The sequence below is a fragment of the Vitis riparia genome, chromosome 1, assembly GCF_004353265.1.
Source record: "Vitis riparia cultivar Riparia Gloire de Montpellier isolate 1030 chromosome 1, EGFV_Vit.rip_1.0, whole genome shotgun sequence".
In the NCBI taxonomy this organism is placed as follows: Eukaryota; Viridiplantae; Streptophyta; class Magnoliopsida; order Vitales; family Vitaceae; genus Vitis; species Vitis riparia.
This window is the reverse complement of record NC_048431.1, coordinates 3,995,533-4,011,968: the sequence shown is the minus strand read 5'-3', so window position 1 is coordinate 4,011,968 and position 16,436 is coordinate 3,995,533. Positions and strand designations below refer to the sequence as shown.

Here is a 16,436-nt window from a genome sequence, read left to right as displayed (position 1 = left end):
TTTCACGTAATTTACTTCCATTCGCATAGGCTATAAGTATAAGATGTAAGCTTCAGGTCTTGCTGTTCGTTTCATTTTCCCGCCATTTTGATTAATGCGAAAAAGCGATGAAAGGGCGAGAAAATCCAGCAGAGGATGCCTTAATTCTTCTCAGAAGTAGAATTTGTAACCCTAATTTCGTCTTCACACCGTTTTCCGATTCACCCGACAGCAATTACAGGTCCGATTCTACCCTTCAATGCCTTATACTCGTTTGGCTGCCGACAAAATGTAGGAAAACAGAAGAAAATTGAAGAAAATTTGGGTTGAATTCGATATCATTGTAAAAGGAATTTTCTATTATGTTTTTCTCTTCTCAGGTTTCTGAGCAGCCAAACCTAAATCTTTTTTTTTTTTTTCGAAATCTATTTAATCCCACTTTTTTTGGGTGCTATATATTTTGATCCGTAAATACTATTTATGGGAAAATTTTTGGGGGTTTCTAATATGCAGCAAGTTGAAATTCATTATATCAAGCTCAGTGACCGAGGCATGTAACAATTCAATCCTTCTTCTTGGTCCTCGTGGTTCTGGAAAAACGGCGGTACACATTTTATTTTGTACTCAAATTGTTTTGGGGTTTCAAGATTAATTCTTGACTTTTAGCATGTTTTGGTGTCATTGTTCGTAATTTTCGTATTCTACATTATTATATTTTGGGTGTTTTTAGGTGTTGGAGCTTGTTATCAGAGATCTATTGGCAGAACATGCTGATATGATATCAGTGGTAGGGCCTTTGTTTGAATTTTTTTTCCCCCTTTCTTCCTCTGTTTTTCTTTTTTTCCTCTCTAAATCAGTACTAGCAAAAAGTGACGTTTTTTCAAAGTAGTATTTGGGATTAGTTCCTTGTGTTCTGAATCTTTTTCCAATAAATTTTTATTTGTTTTCCCATTAGCAGTTCTGGAATAAAATCCTCCATTTGGCTGTTGAGAAGATTAAGAAAAAGAAAAGAAATTAAAGTTTTGGTTTTTGCAAATGGAAAGGTACATTAACTAAGTTTAGTGGCTGTCTTAGGCACAGTTGATTTGGGCTATTTGTGAGTTTCCTAGAGTGGTTCAGCTCATTATGTGTTGAAGCTGGACTGACTAGTAAACTTACAGGGGTGTGCTTAACAGATTTTTATGAAACTTTGAAAGTGGATTGCATTTATTTCCAACTACTTGGATTTCTTGATGTTCCAGGCAAATCCTTAATGAAAACTCTTAAGACTAAAAACCGTAACCTTTTTTCCTTTCCCTTCCTCTTGTCAGCAACCGAACTACTTGCCTTGCTGTAGGTTTCCAATAAATGCTATAGTTTCTTTATAATTTGGGTCATTATAGGATGCCCATACATTACACTAACTATTTGTGTGTTCAAATGCTGCATAAAATATTTTTTTTTTGGATGTGCAAAAACCCTCTCATTCACGAGACTGTGCTTTCTCATTATTACTAATATCCCAATGTGCACTGTGTTTCAGATCAGATTGAATGGGATTTTGCACAGTGATGACAATTGTGCAGTCAAGGTCAGATTCCTCATTCTTCTTTTTTCCTCAATTTTATGCATTGCTATATTTGCCACAGAATTTTTGAGTTTTCTGTCATACAATGCATTGCCAGTCAAGTGATTTATGGATTTGTTAGACCATACCATAATGTTATATTGCATTGTGAATTGAACAAAGAAGGTTTCTTATTGAAATCCATGGATTTGTACAACATTATAATTTCTGGAATGAATGATTCGATCAAGTCAATTTTTTGCCCTTCATGTTAGGAGAATTTGGCAGTCTAAGATTGAAAGTTGTACCTAAAACTGTTCAAAGTTTCAAAGAATGCGTTTTTTCGAAGCCATAATGCAACCTTCTTAGTGCTTATCCCGAAGAAAGAGGGGGCTAGTGATGTGCAAGATTATAGACCTTTTTGGAAGTCTTGCTGGCCTGTTGTTGGGGGGGAAGTGATGCAGGTCTTTGAGGAGCTCCATTCGCAGAATGCGTTTTTTCAAAGCCATAATGCAACCTTCTTAGTGCTTATCCCGAAGAAAGAGGGGGCTAGTGATGTGCAAGATTATAGACTAATCAGTCTAGTGGGGAGTTTTTATAAAATTATTGCTAAAGTTCTAGCAAATAGGTTGAAAAGAGTGATGGGAAAATTGGTCTCGAATAGTCAGAATGCTTTTGTGGAAGGGAGGCAAATTTTGGATGTTGTATTGGTAGCTAATGAGGCGATAGACTTAAGGAAGAGAAGTGTCGGGACAGGCTTAGTGTGCAAATTGGACATTGAAAAGGCTAATGACCACATAAATTGGAGGTTCCTTATGTCAGTCTTGGAGAAGATGGGTTTTGGTCCAAAATGGCGAAAATGGATTTTTTGCTGCATATCGACTATGAGAATGGCAGTTTTAGTGAATGGTACTCCCACAGATTTCTTCTCAACGTTTAGAGGCCTAAGGCAGGGTGATGCACTCTTACCTTATTTGTTTGTGCTGATCATGGAAGCGTTCGGTAGTTTAATTTCAAGAGCTGAGGAGAATGGTTTTATTAGGGGCTTCAAGGCAACGGGAAGACGTGGAGAAGGGGTTTCGGTCTCCCATCTGTTGTTTGCTGATGACACTCTCCTTTTTTGTGAGGATAATAGGGATCAACTGATTTTTTGGAAGTGAGTTGTAATATGTTTTGAAGTAGTTTCAGGCCTAAAAATTAATTTGCAGAAAAACGAAATTATTCCAATTGGGGGAGTGGAAGAGGTGGATAGAGCTGCTGCAGTTTTCGGGTGTAAAATAGGGAATCTCCCTACGAATTATCTAGGTTTACCTCTTGGAGCCTCCCACAAGTCGTGTAGAGTTTGGGATGGGGTAGAAGAAAGATTCAAGAGAAAGTTGGCTAGGTGGAAAAAACAATATCTCTCTAAGGGAGGTCGTCTTACCCTCATAAAGAGCACACTCTCAAATCTCCCTATCTACTTTATGTCACTTTTTGTTATCCCAAGGAAGGTGAGACTCAGATTGGAAAAATTCAAAGGGAGTTCTTGTGGGGAGATATGGAGGAGAGAAGGAAGATCCACTTGGTAAGATGGGCGGTTATTTGCAAAGATAAGAGGCATGGAGGGTTGGGGTTAAGGTACTTGAAGGATTTCAATCATGCTTTGCTCGGAAAATGGCTATGGAGATTTCCTATAGAAAGGGAGAGTTTTTGGAGAAGAGTCATTGTTGGTAAATTTGGGGAGGTACAAGGTGGGTGGACCACTAAAGAGGTGAGGGAGTCTTATGGGACGGGCCTTTGGAAAGATATTAGGAAGGGTTGGGAGGAGTTCTTTCTTAGAACTAGGATTCGTATTGGAAATGGGAGTCGAACCAGATTTTGGTGGGACATTTGGGTATGAGACTCTAAGCTAAAGGATCTCTTCCCTTTGCTATTTAGAATTGCAGCTAATAATTCTGTAGTAGTGGCTGATCTTTGGGGAAGACAAGAAGGTGGAGGCGGGGGATGGGAGGTGTACTTTAGAAGACCCTTTCAAGATTGGGAGTTGGAGGAGGTGAACCGCTTTTTGGGTTACATTTCTGCAGTAAAGGTGCAAGAAGGGGAGGATTTTCTGGTTTGGAAAATTGAGAGGAAAGGAACTTTTAAGGTAAAATCTTATTATAGGTCTTTGAAGGAAGACAATAGCCCTTTATTTCCAGAAAAGGAGGTTTGGGGTTTGTATGCCCCTTTAAGAACTCGTTTTTTTGCTTGGGAAGCAGTTTGAGGTAAAATTTCCACTGTAGATATGCTAATGAGGAGGGGTTGGTCTATGGCTAATAGATGCAACCTGTGCAAAGAAAATGAGGAAACGGCGAACCACATCCTAATTCATTGTGGTAAGACGAGATCTTTGGAATTGGTTGTTTTCTTCGTTTGGCGTGGTGTGGGTGCTCCTGGAATCCATGAGAAATTTGCTTCTTGAAAGGAAAATGAAAGGCCTGGGGAAGAAAAGGAGTGTAGTTTGGAAAATGACGCCTATTTGTCTGTTTTGGTGTATTTGGGGAGAGCGAAATCGAAGAATCTTCCAAGAAGAAGAGATGTCAGATACGAGCTTGAGGAAACTCTTTCTTCGGTCCCTGCTTGAATGGTCTCAACAATTTGTGGACTTGGACTTGGACTATCTCTCCTTTCGGAATTTGTTAGGTGATCGGGTTGTTATTTAACTAATCCTTCTTAGGATTTATCTTTCTTTTGTTGCCTTGTTTTGGGCCTTCTTTGTATACAACCTGTGTACATAGGGAGTGCCCCCTGTTTTCTGGCGTGTTTTTAATCTAATGGTTCTCTTTGTCTATCAAAAAAAAAAAAGTTTCAAAGAAAAAAGTTTGACAAAAATAAAACTGACACTGGTTAGCTTGAGAAAAGATTGTTTCTAGAGTGGACCATTAATTGCAAAACATAAGATTGTACATTTGCTCAAGCAACTATGGTTTACAAGTAAACAATAAATTGCTTCTAGAGTGGAAAAGTTTTGAATGGTATTTTATGAAGCCGTTTAATTGCTAAGAGGTTATTGATTTTTGTTCATATATTTTGGTGGTGCAAAGTTCCATTATCTTGTTTGTTTGCTTGTTCAGGAAATTGCTAGACAATTATGTGTGGAGCATCAATTGTTGTTCTCAAAAATGGTAAGATACAGAGTCTCTTTCAGATCACTTAAAAGTGTCTTTAATGTAAATGATTTGGAATTCTTGATCTTTAGTTAATTGCTGCAGGCATCATTTGACGATAATTCCCAGTTCATGATAGCTATGTTACGGTGAGTGTACACATTTGGTAGGTGATTGTGTCCTCCGTCAGTGCTGAGGCTTGTTCATTTTGCTAAAGATGACCATTTTCGGTTTCATGGAAAAGTTGTTATTCTCTTTCTTTCATGAATTTTCCTATTTGTTATCTCTTGTCAGGGAGTGTGGATTAGCTCACAAGACAATCATTTTTGTATTGGATGAGTTTGACTTCTTCACTCAGGCAAGATTACCTCTCTCTCTCTCTCTCTCATGTGTGCACACACACAAAAGAAAACCCATGTGGATCGGTTTTTGACATTTAAATTCTCAGACATAGGTATTACCAGTTCCCTTTGTTCTTTGCAGGGGAAACAACGATTACTTTATAGCTTGTTGGATGCAATGCAATCTGTGATGTCACAAGCAGTTGTCATTGGTGTCAGTTGCAGACTAGTATGTTGGTTTGGACTTATTTTTTCCCCCCATATTTGCCTTGCATTTTTCTTTCATTGTGTCTTGATTATATTCTTATAAACTAGAGACATGCCTGTCACTATTTTCTCCATGTTACTCTAATACTTAGTGTTAAGATATGTTGAGTTCTAAGGTGAACCTGTGTTTTGATAGAACCAGAAAAACTGATTGAACAACTTACAATTTGTGAAGAACTCTGAAAAACCTGGTTATATTCCATGCAGGATGCAGATCAACTCTTGGAAAAAAGAGTAAGATCTCGTTTTTCACATAGAAAGGTGTTGTTTCTTCCACCCTCAAAGGAAGATCTACAAAGGTAATTTTCTAGTCTGACTGAGGGTGGTAGTGGCTGAAGTTTATGCACCAAAATTTGTGGTTCTATTGTAATAAATGTTTTTATATGGATCTTCTTGAATACTGGTTTTGCAGATTGTTAGAGCACATTTTGTCTTTGCCAGTAGACACGAGCCCTCCAAATGACTATGCTGTTGAGTTCAATATGAAACTCCATGTATCCTTTCCCTGATTGAATATTTCATAATAGGATTTATGATGTGTATGTTTACATTTACATACATGTATGTTTGTATGAATACATCCACCTTACTGGTGAAATGAGAATCGTACCAGTGTTGGGAGGAGTGGCTTGGTTTTGTAATTACCCTACCTCCTTGAATTTCTGAGAATTCTTGTATTTTGTATCAATGAATGTTTGTAATTCACTAAATTTTTATTATTCTGATAACCAGGAAGATTTTTCCTCCCTGTACATCATCCTGTTAAAGAAATCCTTGACATTCTAAAGCAAATATTGGCAGATGAGAGATTTAAAGAAATCATTAATACCTTATTGAATTCTGATTCCACTGTCAAACATTTGTTGAGGTTTCTGTAAGTTTCTCTGTTCCTGTAACTGGAAGCATGGATTGCCTTTGTGAATCTATGGCTGTTAATGTTTACTTCATTCTCTTCTCATTCTTACTATTGACTTACCATGTTCCCAGATTTTATGCTGTTTGTCATATGGATTTGGAATCTGGATTCCTGTCACTTGATAACTTCAGAACAGCAATGTCAAGCATCCAAAGGCAGCCAAAGATGGAATATTTACAAGGTCTGACTCATTAATTCTTTTTTTCTTTTACTTGTTTATTGTTGAGTTCTATCTGAAAATTCTGAACTAAAAGTCATGTGCACTTACTGCATTTTCTGTCGTCTTCTCGACAGTAAGTGACAATAAGTGCATAGAACATTAGATAAGTATGTCAAATTGATACTTCTACTTTGTCACCTAACTGAAGACAAATTGTAGGCAGTGGTTGTGATGAAAAGAGCTGTTCAATGTCATTCTGATGGTCTTTTTTGTGGCTTCTTAACTCATTTTCTGTTGAGTGGAGGGTACAGTTGTGTGGTGGCCAAAATGTCCCACCATGCCCCCAATTTGGATTTCTCTCATGGTTAATCTGCCTATTGAGATGTTATGCTAAGAAGAGCATGCCTTCCTAACTTGGATTCCGTGTTGTCTTTCTAATTAGTTCTGCTTTATTTAGATGTGTTGCCCAGGATCCAACCATCTGCAAATAGAAGCCATAGATCTTACCGTAGATGGCTTTCCAATTTACCTATGTACTCTCAATTCTCTTAATTGTTTAGTCAACAATATATGCCCTAGATAAGGAGCGACATAGAAGTTATCTACAAGTTTATAGGCTTTGTAATTTCATTACCCTTGTAAGATCAATATTGCAAACAAGGAATTCTGCTGCTTCTGCAAGCTCCACACATAAGCCATATCCTATTTGATAGTTTACATATAGACAGACATGCCAGAAGTTGCCTGATCACATACCCAAACCAGTTACATTGCAGGTTTTGTCCTCTTATTTTAATCTTCACGAACCACCATGCCAATGTGAAGCTAAAATCTCGAATTCTTTGGGGATGAGTGGTAATTTTATGCAGACATATTTTTTATTTACAAAATTGTTCAGCTCATCAAGCTAACCTCCTCCTTGTTGGTTCTTTAGTAGGCATGACCTGGGAACTTATTGCTTGTAGGGTTGGAGCTCTTTATTTTGCTTATTAAATTATGATGTAAAGTATATTCTCACTGAGGATATATTTAAGGAAATATTTGAAAATGTAAGATTGTTTCTTTAGAGGTTGAACTCTCCTGTCTTCCCTTCCTTTGAATGAAGTCATGGAGATGGTGGCCAGTGACCCCTTGCTAATGAGTGGTTCCTGAAGAAGTTGAAGTTCATAAATGCTTGTTCCTATCTATGTTGCTAGCCATCACATGATCAAGGCGTTTGAAAATAGATGCAATTAAGCTCCTAGCAGAAGATTTTCACCTTCAGGAGTTCTGGAATATATAACAAAATGCTATGGTCAGGAGCTCTTTGAATTGATGGATACCTTGTACTTGGGCCACAGTTACCAGCTTGGAAAGGGGGTGTGGAAGAGCAAGGAACTATACTTGACCTGACAAAGCCTTTATCCCAACTGTTACAGATCTGCTGTGTGAATCTTGGTTTGATGGTCCCCTCTTCTTGTCTATCAAAAAAAAAACAAATGTTCCCCTCTTCTTTGGATCATACTTTCTGTTAATCATGCATGTCTTACATCACACCCTCAACCCACACCCTTTTTGGTGCCATACTTTCTATTATCCTTTTTTCTTTTTTATGTTCTTTTTTAATAGCACCTTGCACTCATGTATGGAATCAGCAACATCAAATCCCTGAAATTTTCAGAGGGGCCTCACATGAGTTTTAGAAGAGGAAATAGTGGAACAGTGACTCTCTTCGGTTAAAAGGGTACCTGGCTCTGTTAAATAGATATTCAAAGACATTGGTGACTCACATTGGACACAACATGACATAGCTGTTGGCATTGGATTTGTTTGACATGCCTATTGAAAGACAAGTATGTGCATGGATAAACTGATACCTGGTTTACACCCTGGCTCAGCATACTTACTGAGTCAATGCTGCGTAGGCTTCTTGAAACTATGGGATTGAAGGTCATTTTATAATGATGTGAGTGAGTAATGGGAAAGAAAGAGATCCATTACATGTTGAATTCCTTTTAAGAGTGCTTCTATTGCATTTCTATTACATGTTTAGTAACAGTAGTAATTCTTTGTTAATCTTTCCTTTCTTATTGTGGTTTATCTCCTTTGCATAAAATTCTTTTGCATGGCATTGCCTTTTGGATTTCACTAGTCTGAATCCATATTCAACTTGTTCAAGCAGATTGCTCCATTTTGGAACTCTATATTTTGGTGTGCATGAAGAGGTTGGAAGTCAAAGAGCAAAACTCATACAATTTCAATTCTGTAATGAAAGGTCAACCAAAGATGTTCTCCTCTGTTCTTTTTTTTTCTTTTTTTCCCATTTTATTTCCACTATGTTAATCTTCCATTACTTACCTGTTTGTGATTTATAGCAGAATACAAAGGCATACATGATGCATACCAGACATCCGATTATTATGCACGGAATGTATGCTTACGGGTGTGTATGAATGAAAACTATGTATCAAAAATTGAATTTAATATAAAAATGACCCATGTATGTGTTCCTTTCCAGTTAATCATCCCAGCATGTATTAACAAATTTTGCTCTCAACTTCTGCAGGCTTTTGAACACCTTGTACAACGTGAATTAATCTGTTTTATGGATAATAGGGGAAACAATCAATCTATAGAATTTCGTGCAGTGAAGCTACTAATCTCATCACATGAACTCTATCAGGGATTGAAATCATATCGCTCTTGTCCTGTAAGTTCCTTCAAAAATAGTGTGTGAGTGTGCATTTTCTTGTGCTAGCATTTCATGGTATCTATGTGAGTGATGTGGGTGGTATCATCTTGCTCATGTTGGTAGGCCATTCTGCGGAAGCTGGTGGATCAATGAAAGTTATAGATGGCCGGTCAGCTTTGTGGGTACCAGAGGAGAAGGTGAAGGTTGCTGTTTGTAGTAATTTCTTCTGGATGTTTTAACCTGCGTCTTTAGGTGGAGGAGAAAAGAGATTATAAGAGCTTTTCCAGCTGAGTGGGTAGCCTTGTGAGGACACTTCCACCCTGCTCAATGTTTAATATCTCTTGTTTGTGATCATCCAATAGTAAATGTATACTTGAATTATTTAACATTATTTATGGATTTAATTGTTTTTCTGAACACTGTCGTGGATAAGAAAAGTGAATTTTGTCTTTTTTTTTTGTATATATTTTCTTTACATGAGATATGTTAATCCTCATCCTTGGTGTAAGAATACATATTTTTTATTATTTTTATATTACTTATTTTGTAAATTAAAATTTTCTGATAATTTTTGTTAATAATATAACACAAATTTTTATTTATACATTTTAAGTATTTTAATCATGAATGTTAATAATAAATAAATAATAAATATTTACCAAATTTTAAAGTATTTAACTTTTAAATATCACCAAACATAAGAAAATTTTTCTAATTTTTTTTTTTTAAATAGTAAGTATTGGAACATGATATAATTTTTATTTGAAGTAAATATCAAACTTGAAAAATAAAGTTTCAATTTTTTATTCATTTTATAAAATAAATATAAATATAAATCTGACATGATACATTAATAAATATAGTAACTTAAAATATGACATTGGGTATGATATTTGAAAACATCATATCTCGTTGGAAATGATATTTTAGGACATATATATTTTACCATGTGAGATAGGACATGTGCATTTTATAATATCTTATTCTACTAATCTAATATAATTTTGACATTTGAAATGTAATATTATTGTTTTTTTATAAGGTATATAATATGGTATTATATTATACTATATTATATTTATATACTATTATTATATCATCTTTCTTCATTTTTTTTTACCATATTTTTATTTTAAAATAATTTAGCAAAATATTCTAATATACATATAATAATTAAATAAATTCCACAATATTTTATATTCATAGTTTTAAATAATATTTGATTTTAAATATATATATATATATATAATTAAAGATTATATGTGCATCCATCTTATATCTCTTCGGCACCACACATTATTGTTATTGATTATATCTCTTCAGAACTATTTTTGGAAATAGTTTTCTATTAAAAAAAACATAAAAAACACGTTTTTTATTATTTATAATATTTTTACTTATTTTTCAATAATTATTTTAAAAAATAATTATACAAATATATAAAATAATTAAAAAAAATATTAGATATAAATTTTATTTTAAAAATATATTTAAAACTATTAAAAATATTTTAGGTTTTTAAATAGACTTTTATTCTAAAAAAATTAGAAAACAATTTTATAAAATTGTTTTTAAAAACTATTTTTTAGAATTATTTTTATCCAACAAGTTCAAATAGACTTTTATATATATTTTTTTAATTTGTAATATTCCTATTCCATCTAATGAAAAATAGTTTTCGAATCAAATAGAATTTTATATTAATATTTTTCTAAAATTTATAATATTCCCATTCCATTTTATTCTGTTCTTTGTTTTCAACTTTCTTAGACAACAATTCTCCTTCTTTTTTTTTGCTTTTAAGAAAAAAATTTAAAATAATATTTTTACTTTTTCTATTTTTGATCCCAAATTTTAGAAAATGAAAAAGAAAAATATTAGTGTCGAAATTTTTTTATTTTCTTTGAAAATGAAGAAAAAAAAAAACATGGATGTCTAGGTATGAGGCTATCCAAGAATTTCTTGCTCCGGAGTAAAGTTGGAAACACTGAATGAGAAATGACCCCACCACCATCTGAGGAGACAAAATGAAACCAGTGGTGGCGACTGGCGATGGCGAGTGCCAACCCTCGATCCAGTGGCTGCCACGCAACACCTAGAAGTAAATTTAGATTCTCCGGGCCGTTTCAACTCTTCGTAATGGTGTAAGATCGCTTTGCCTTCTCTCTCTCTCACATGTATTTGCTTTTGCTTCTGTGCTACTCCATTAATGACCCTCTGTCTGAGAGCTTCAAAAGCTTCGGCTACCATAAACCCTACCCGTTCTATCAAGGTACGCCTTCTCTTCCCATGTTCCTTCTCTTTTCATGATTCCACTTCAAACCATTCAGCTCCACCTTTCTCCGAAACCCATTTCCAGGACGTCATTTCCAAATCAATTCGTGAAAAACCCTCGAATTTTTCCAATTATTACTGGCTCTCCCACCAGTTTGGACCCGTAATTGTCGACCCCGACTTGTTTGTTCGCGTATTGAGTTCGTTTAGGACGAGCCCACGCATGGCTTTGCGGCTCTTCCGATGGGCGGAGAGCCAACCAGGGTTTCGCCGGTCGGAGTTTGTGTTTTGCGCCATTCTTGAAATTCTTGCACAGAATAACTTGATGCGATCAGCCTACTGGGTGATGGAGAGAGTAATTAGTGCAAACATGCATCGAATTGTGGACGTTTTGATTGGCGGGTGCGTGAGTTCGGAGGTTTCGGTTAAGATTCTCGATCTTTTGATATGGGTTTACTCTAAAAAATCCATGGTGGAGCAGTGTTTGTCGGTTTTTGATAAAATGATAAAAAGTAGGTTGTCTCCGGATGTCAAGAATTGTAATAGAATACTTAGGATACTTAGAGATAAAGATCTTATGAGCAAAGCTGTAGAAGTTTATAGAACAATGGGTGAGTTTGGGATTAAGCCCACTATTGTTACATACAATACTTTGTTGGATTCTTATTGCAAGGGAGGGAAAGTGCAGCAAGGACTAGATCTATTATCAGAGATGCAAAGAAGAGGGTGTGCTCCAAATGATGTTACTTATAATGTGTTGATAAATGGGTTGTCAAAAAAAGGGGAATTTGAGCAGGCCAAGGGATTGATTGGAGAGATGTTAAAAACAGGGTTGAAGGTTTCAGCTTATACTTATAACCCTTTGATTTATGGATATTTTAACAAGGGGATGCTGGCTGAGGCTTTGAGCCTTCAGGAAGAGATGGTGCTTAAAGGAGCTTCTCCTACAGTGGCAACTTATAATTCATTTATATATGGGCTTTGCAAGTTGGGAAGAATGAGTGATGCTATGCAACAGTTGTCTGACATGTTGGCAAATAATTTGTTGCCAGATGTGGTTTCATACAACACTCTTATTTATGGGTATTGTAGGTTGGGCAACTTGATGAAAGCCTTTCTGTTATTTGATGAGTTAAGGAGTATATATCTCTTTCCTACTATTGTTACCTATAATACCCTTTTAGATGGTCTTTGTAGGCAGGGGGAGTTGGAGGTTGCACAGCAGCTCAAAGTAGAAATGATCAATGAAGGGATAGCCCCTGATATTGTTACTTACACTATTTTAGTAAATGGGTCTTGCAAGATGGGGAGTTTATCGATGGCTCAGGAATTCTTTGATGAGATGTTGCATGAAGGGCTGGAGTTGGACTCCTATGCATATGCAACTCGAATAGTGGGTGAACTGAAGCTTGGTGACACATCCAGGGCATTTAGTCTGCAAGAAGAAATGCTAGCAAAGGGTTTCCCACCTGATTTGATCATCTATAACGTTGTTGTGGATGGACTTTGTAAATGGGGCAATTTGGAAGAAGCATCTGAACTGTTGCAAAAGATGGTTAGTGATGGTGTAATTCCAGATTATGTAACATATACTAGCATCATTCATGCACACTTGGAAAATGGTCGTCTCAGGAAAGGCAGAGAGATCTTCTATGAGATGCTGAGCAAAGGCCTAACACCTTCAGTTGTGACATACACAGTATTGATTCATGGACATGCTGGTAAAGGGAGGCTCGAACGGGCATTTATATATTTCTCAGAAATGCAGGAGAAGGGTATTCTGCCAAATGTGATCACCTATAATTCTCTGATAAATGGTCTTTGCAAAGTAAGGAGAATGGATCAGGCCTACAATTTTTTTACTGAGATGGTAGAAAAGGGAATACTCCCTAATAAGTATAGCTACACCATCCTGATAAATGAGAACTGCAACATGGGCAATTGGCAAGAAGCTTTAAGTTTGTATAAACAAATGCTAGATAGAGGAGTTCAGCCTGACTCTTGTACACATAGTGCACTACTGAAGCAACTAGGCAAAGACTGTAAACTGCAAGCAGTCAGGCAACTTGAGAGTTTATTAGACAGTGAATAAACTGCCAATACAAAGCCTTGATGAAAACTTAGGTAGCTTTTTTGGTTTCTCACATGATTGGGATGGGTTCCATCTTCTTCTTGGAGGAATTATTTCATTTGACTGTGAAGTTGGAAGGTCAAGGAGCTATTCACTTCATTTTTTTATTCATTTCTGGAAGTTATGCTGTAAAATTGGAGAACATTCCTTGGATTGGACCATTCATTTTACAAAACAGAGGCCAAATCTGTCACATAAATTCTTTGACAGGTACTGCTGAAATTCCTAAACAAGTTGAGCTTTTCAAATAAATCCTGGCAAAAAATTTTCTGTTTTCTGTTTTCTTTATATCTCTCTCTCTCTCTCTCTATATATATATATATAGAGAGAGAGAGAGAGAGAGAAAGAGAGAGAGAGAGAGAGAGAAGGGAGGGGTGAAGGGGGAAGGAGATGTTCCTTCTTGGTGTATGAGTTGCTGTGATTATGGAATGTAGTCCTAGTAATATTTTCCATTGTTAGTAAATGTGCCTAGACTTTTTCAGAACTGATTCCAAAGGTATGGACCCATTTGTGATATAAGCATTTTGTAATTGAGAAATTACTTGTCTTACCTTCAACCTTTTTCATGATTGCACTTCATTATACTCATTGCTGATTACATCAGTGTATTCCAAGTCCTACCACATTATCTGTTGGGGTCACTTCTCATTGTCTGTTCTAAATAAATACCAAAAGGAAGTCATTCTTGTTCTAACCAACTCTTGTTGTCTATCACTTGACTTAGAAAATAGCTTCAAAGGTTGCTCTACATGAATGAATTGTAACCTATTTTGTGAATTGACTGTTTGAAACTAGCCTAGTTGGTACCCCTTTACCATATGCAAATTTGTTTGCTGTGCTGCAGGCCTAAACTTCTTTGCATTCCCTCTTCTCTTGCAATTAGCAATCATGGAACTTTGGTATGTGCAAAACCACCTTTATTGTTTCCGCATAGGCAGCCTCTGTATGGTCTGCCATCATTGGTAGTTGGTGCAATAGTGGAAACTTTAATAACTATTATCAGCAAAAGAAGAAGGCTGAATGTCTTTGTGTTGGTTAAACTGAGTTTTCAATTTGTGGCAATTCAGTGCTTTCTTAATAAAACTTTACTAACAGTTGTTTCTTAAAGGTTAATTCTGTCAAGAGCCTGCATCTCTTCTGTGCATGACTTGATTTCTGTTTCCTTCCTCTCTAACAAATATTGACTTATTGGATGGATTGTCCCTTGCAGCTAGCAGCTAGATCTCTTTCTCCCTCTGATTGTCACTCTTTCCTAATTTTTCATTTCTTTTTTGGTCTCTAATTTTCTTTTTGTTCTTGTTCTTCTCATCTTTTTATGGTATGCTTTTGGTGGACAGAAACAAACTAGGGCCTTCTCTTTCTCCCTCTCTTGCTTTCTCTTGCTTGTGCGCACACTCAAACATAAGAAATGCCACAACCTCCATGGATTTCATTTATATAAACATGGAATCAATAGCACTGTTATTCCAATGTTAGAGGTTCTGTTACTGAAGTTTACTTCTGGGAAATGCCACTTCTTTACTCCTTTCTAATCTTTTTCTGTTCTTTTCCTTGGATAGACAATTGGGATGGTGTTATGAATGGAGTCTATGTCTATTTAATTCATGCTAATGGACTTGCTTGACAGAATTGATAGTTGGGACCTAACTGGTTGGTTTTTTTTTTTTTTTTTTTTTGCATCAATATGAAGTTTGTGAGGATTTGCAATCGTTCTTGTTGAAGATGTAATTATAATCAGGGTGGTAAAGCCCTAGTAATGAGTTTTTATAGCTTTTGAATTTGTTCATACTTCAAATGTCAGTCTCTCAAATATGGGTCAAACTGATGCTCTAACTAAACTGTCTTGAGTTATTCCAAAAATTTGTTCTGTTGTAATTGGAAAAGTTGCATCCTAACATTCAGAAACTTCAATCCAACTACTTTCAACCCTAAGTACACAAATGAAAGCCATTGATTATGTGGCAAACCTGTCATGTAAGAATTATTTGATTATGGGGATAAATGGGATTCCATTAGTTAACAGAGGATTTTGAATATGAATTACTAAGAGTAATAGTTGCATATTCTACCACAATGTGATGGATAACTGTACAGAAATTAGAATCCCTCAAAGGTTATAGATTACTCTCCAGAAAATGAAGGCTAGGATTGGCAACTGTTTTTTAGAACAGTTCTCTGTTTAGCAAACATGACCGAAATCTATTGGAAGTTGATGTTCCATGTTTCATCTGTGAGATTCTCGTAATTACCAAATATGGCCAAATATGGGAAGAGATCATTTCTTTTTTTCCTCTAGGCAAGCACTAGGCTTGTAATGGAAGAACAAACAAAAACCGTGCCTGCAATTTTTAAAATTTCAACATAGGAAACATCAGCAAGCCATAGCTTCAGGTAATTAGGAGTTATCAATTGAGTTGAAATTGTTAGTAAAGAAAAATATTGTGTGTCTTATTATGTCCTCAGCCATCATCTATCCCCACATTCTCTCTCTCTCTCTCTCTCCACTAAACCCCCTTCCATTTCATTAAATATTTCTTAAACTAGTCATACACAAATGTCTGTATCCTGAAATTACCATGTCTTCTGAATTGATGTTTGACATACTTTATATTATCATTAAAAGGCACATTTACCCTTAAAAATCTACACCCCATTAATGGGAATTTCTAAGATTTTAACATTTTCTTTGTCGGGCAGCCGAGAAATATAGTATACTAATATTGCAGCGAGGGAGTATATTAAACAAAACGAGAGCCTATCTAGGAATCATCTTAAGTATATCTCTGTCAAACGAATGTTTTCACCAACGAGTTCTACACCAGCAACAACACACAGTCCAACAAGAAGTAAAATCAAGCCATGCCAACACCATAAAAGGTTTTCTAACAAGATTTTTATATAATTTTTTGTTCCTTTATATAGAATTTGGTGAACTTTGATCCCATTTTTCATCCTCTCCTCTCAAGCGCAGACCAACGGATGGAAATGGAGAGAACTCAAATTCCCCCATGCATGCCCCACCAAAA

The 16,436-nt window shown here is 35.8% G+C and overlaps 2 protein-coding genes across 4 annotated transcripts; both read left to right on the top strand.

The window, feature by feature from the left end:
- The first annotated feature begins 61 nt into the window (after positions 1-61).
- On the top strand, positions 62-9,459 carry LOC117912954 (origin of replication complex subunit 4). Of its 3 annotated transcripts, none has more exons than XM_034827774.1 (16): positions 62-220; positions 493-583; positions 710-766; positions 1,502-1,549; positions 4,618-4,668; positions 4,756-4,799; positions 4,945-5,008; positions 5,134-5,220; positions 5,466-5,557; positions 5,671-5,752; positions 6,047-6,132; positions 6,246-6,355; positions 8,496-8,588; positions 8,689-8,756; positions 8,880-9,023; positions 9,129-9,459. In XM_034827774.1, exons 1-16 carry the CDS (start codon positions 108-110, stop codon positions 9,156-9,158), a joined length of 1,260 nt encoding a protein of 419 aa, XP_034683665.1. In that variant the 5' UTR covers positions 62-107; the 3' UTR covers positions 9,159-9,459. The 3 variants fall into 3 exon arrangements, with proteins under 3 accessions (XP_034683665.1, XP_034683681.1, XP_034683673.1); XM_034827782.1 differs by having other exon boundaries at positions 63-220; positions 8,692-8,756; XM_034827790.1 differs by lacking the exon at positions 710-766.
- Positions 9,460-10,988: 1,529 nt separating this feature from the next.
- On the top strand, positions 10,989-14,532 carry LOC117912497 (pentatricopeptide repeat-containing protein At1g22960, mitochondrial). Its single transcript, XM_034827090.1, has one exon. It carries the CDS (start codon positions 11,215-11,217, stop codon positions 13,369-13,371), a length of 2,157 nt encoding a protein of 718 aa, XP_034682981.1. The 5' UTR covers positions 10,989-11,214; the 3' UTR covers positions 13,372-14,532.
- The last annotated feature ends 1,904 nt before the right edge of the window (positions 14,533-16,436 follow it).

Excerpts from the sequence above, each read along its gene's own strand:
- LOC117912954 (XM_034827774.1), top strand. The coding sequence starts at position 108 with ATGAAAGGGCGAGAAAATCCAGCAGAGGATGCCTTAATTCTTCTCAGA. Across the intron at positions 221-492 it reads TCACCCGACAGCAATTACAG|CAAGTTGAAATTCATTATAT; the intron begins GTCCGATTCTAC and ends TCTAATATGCAG. Across the intron at positions 6,133-6,245 it reads AAACATTTGTTGAGGTTTCT|ATTTTATGCTGTTTGTCATA; the intron begins GTAAGTTTCTCT and ends CCATGTTCCCAG.
- LOC117912497 (XM_034827090.1), top strand. The coding sequence starts at position 11,215 with ATGACCCTCTGTCTGAGAGCTTCAAAAGCTTCGGCTACCATAAACCCT.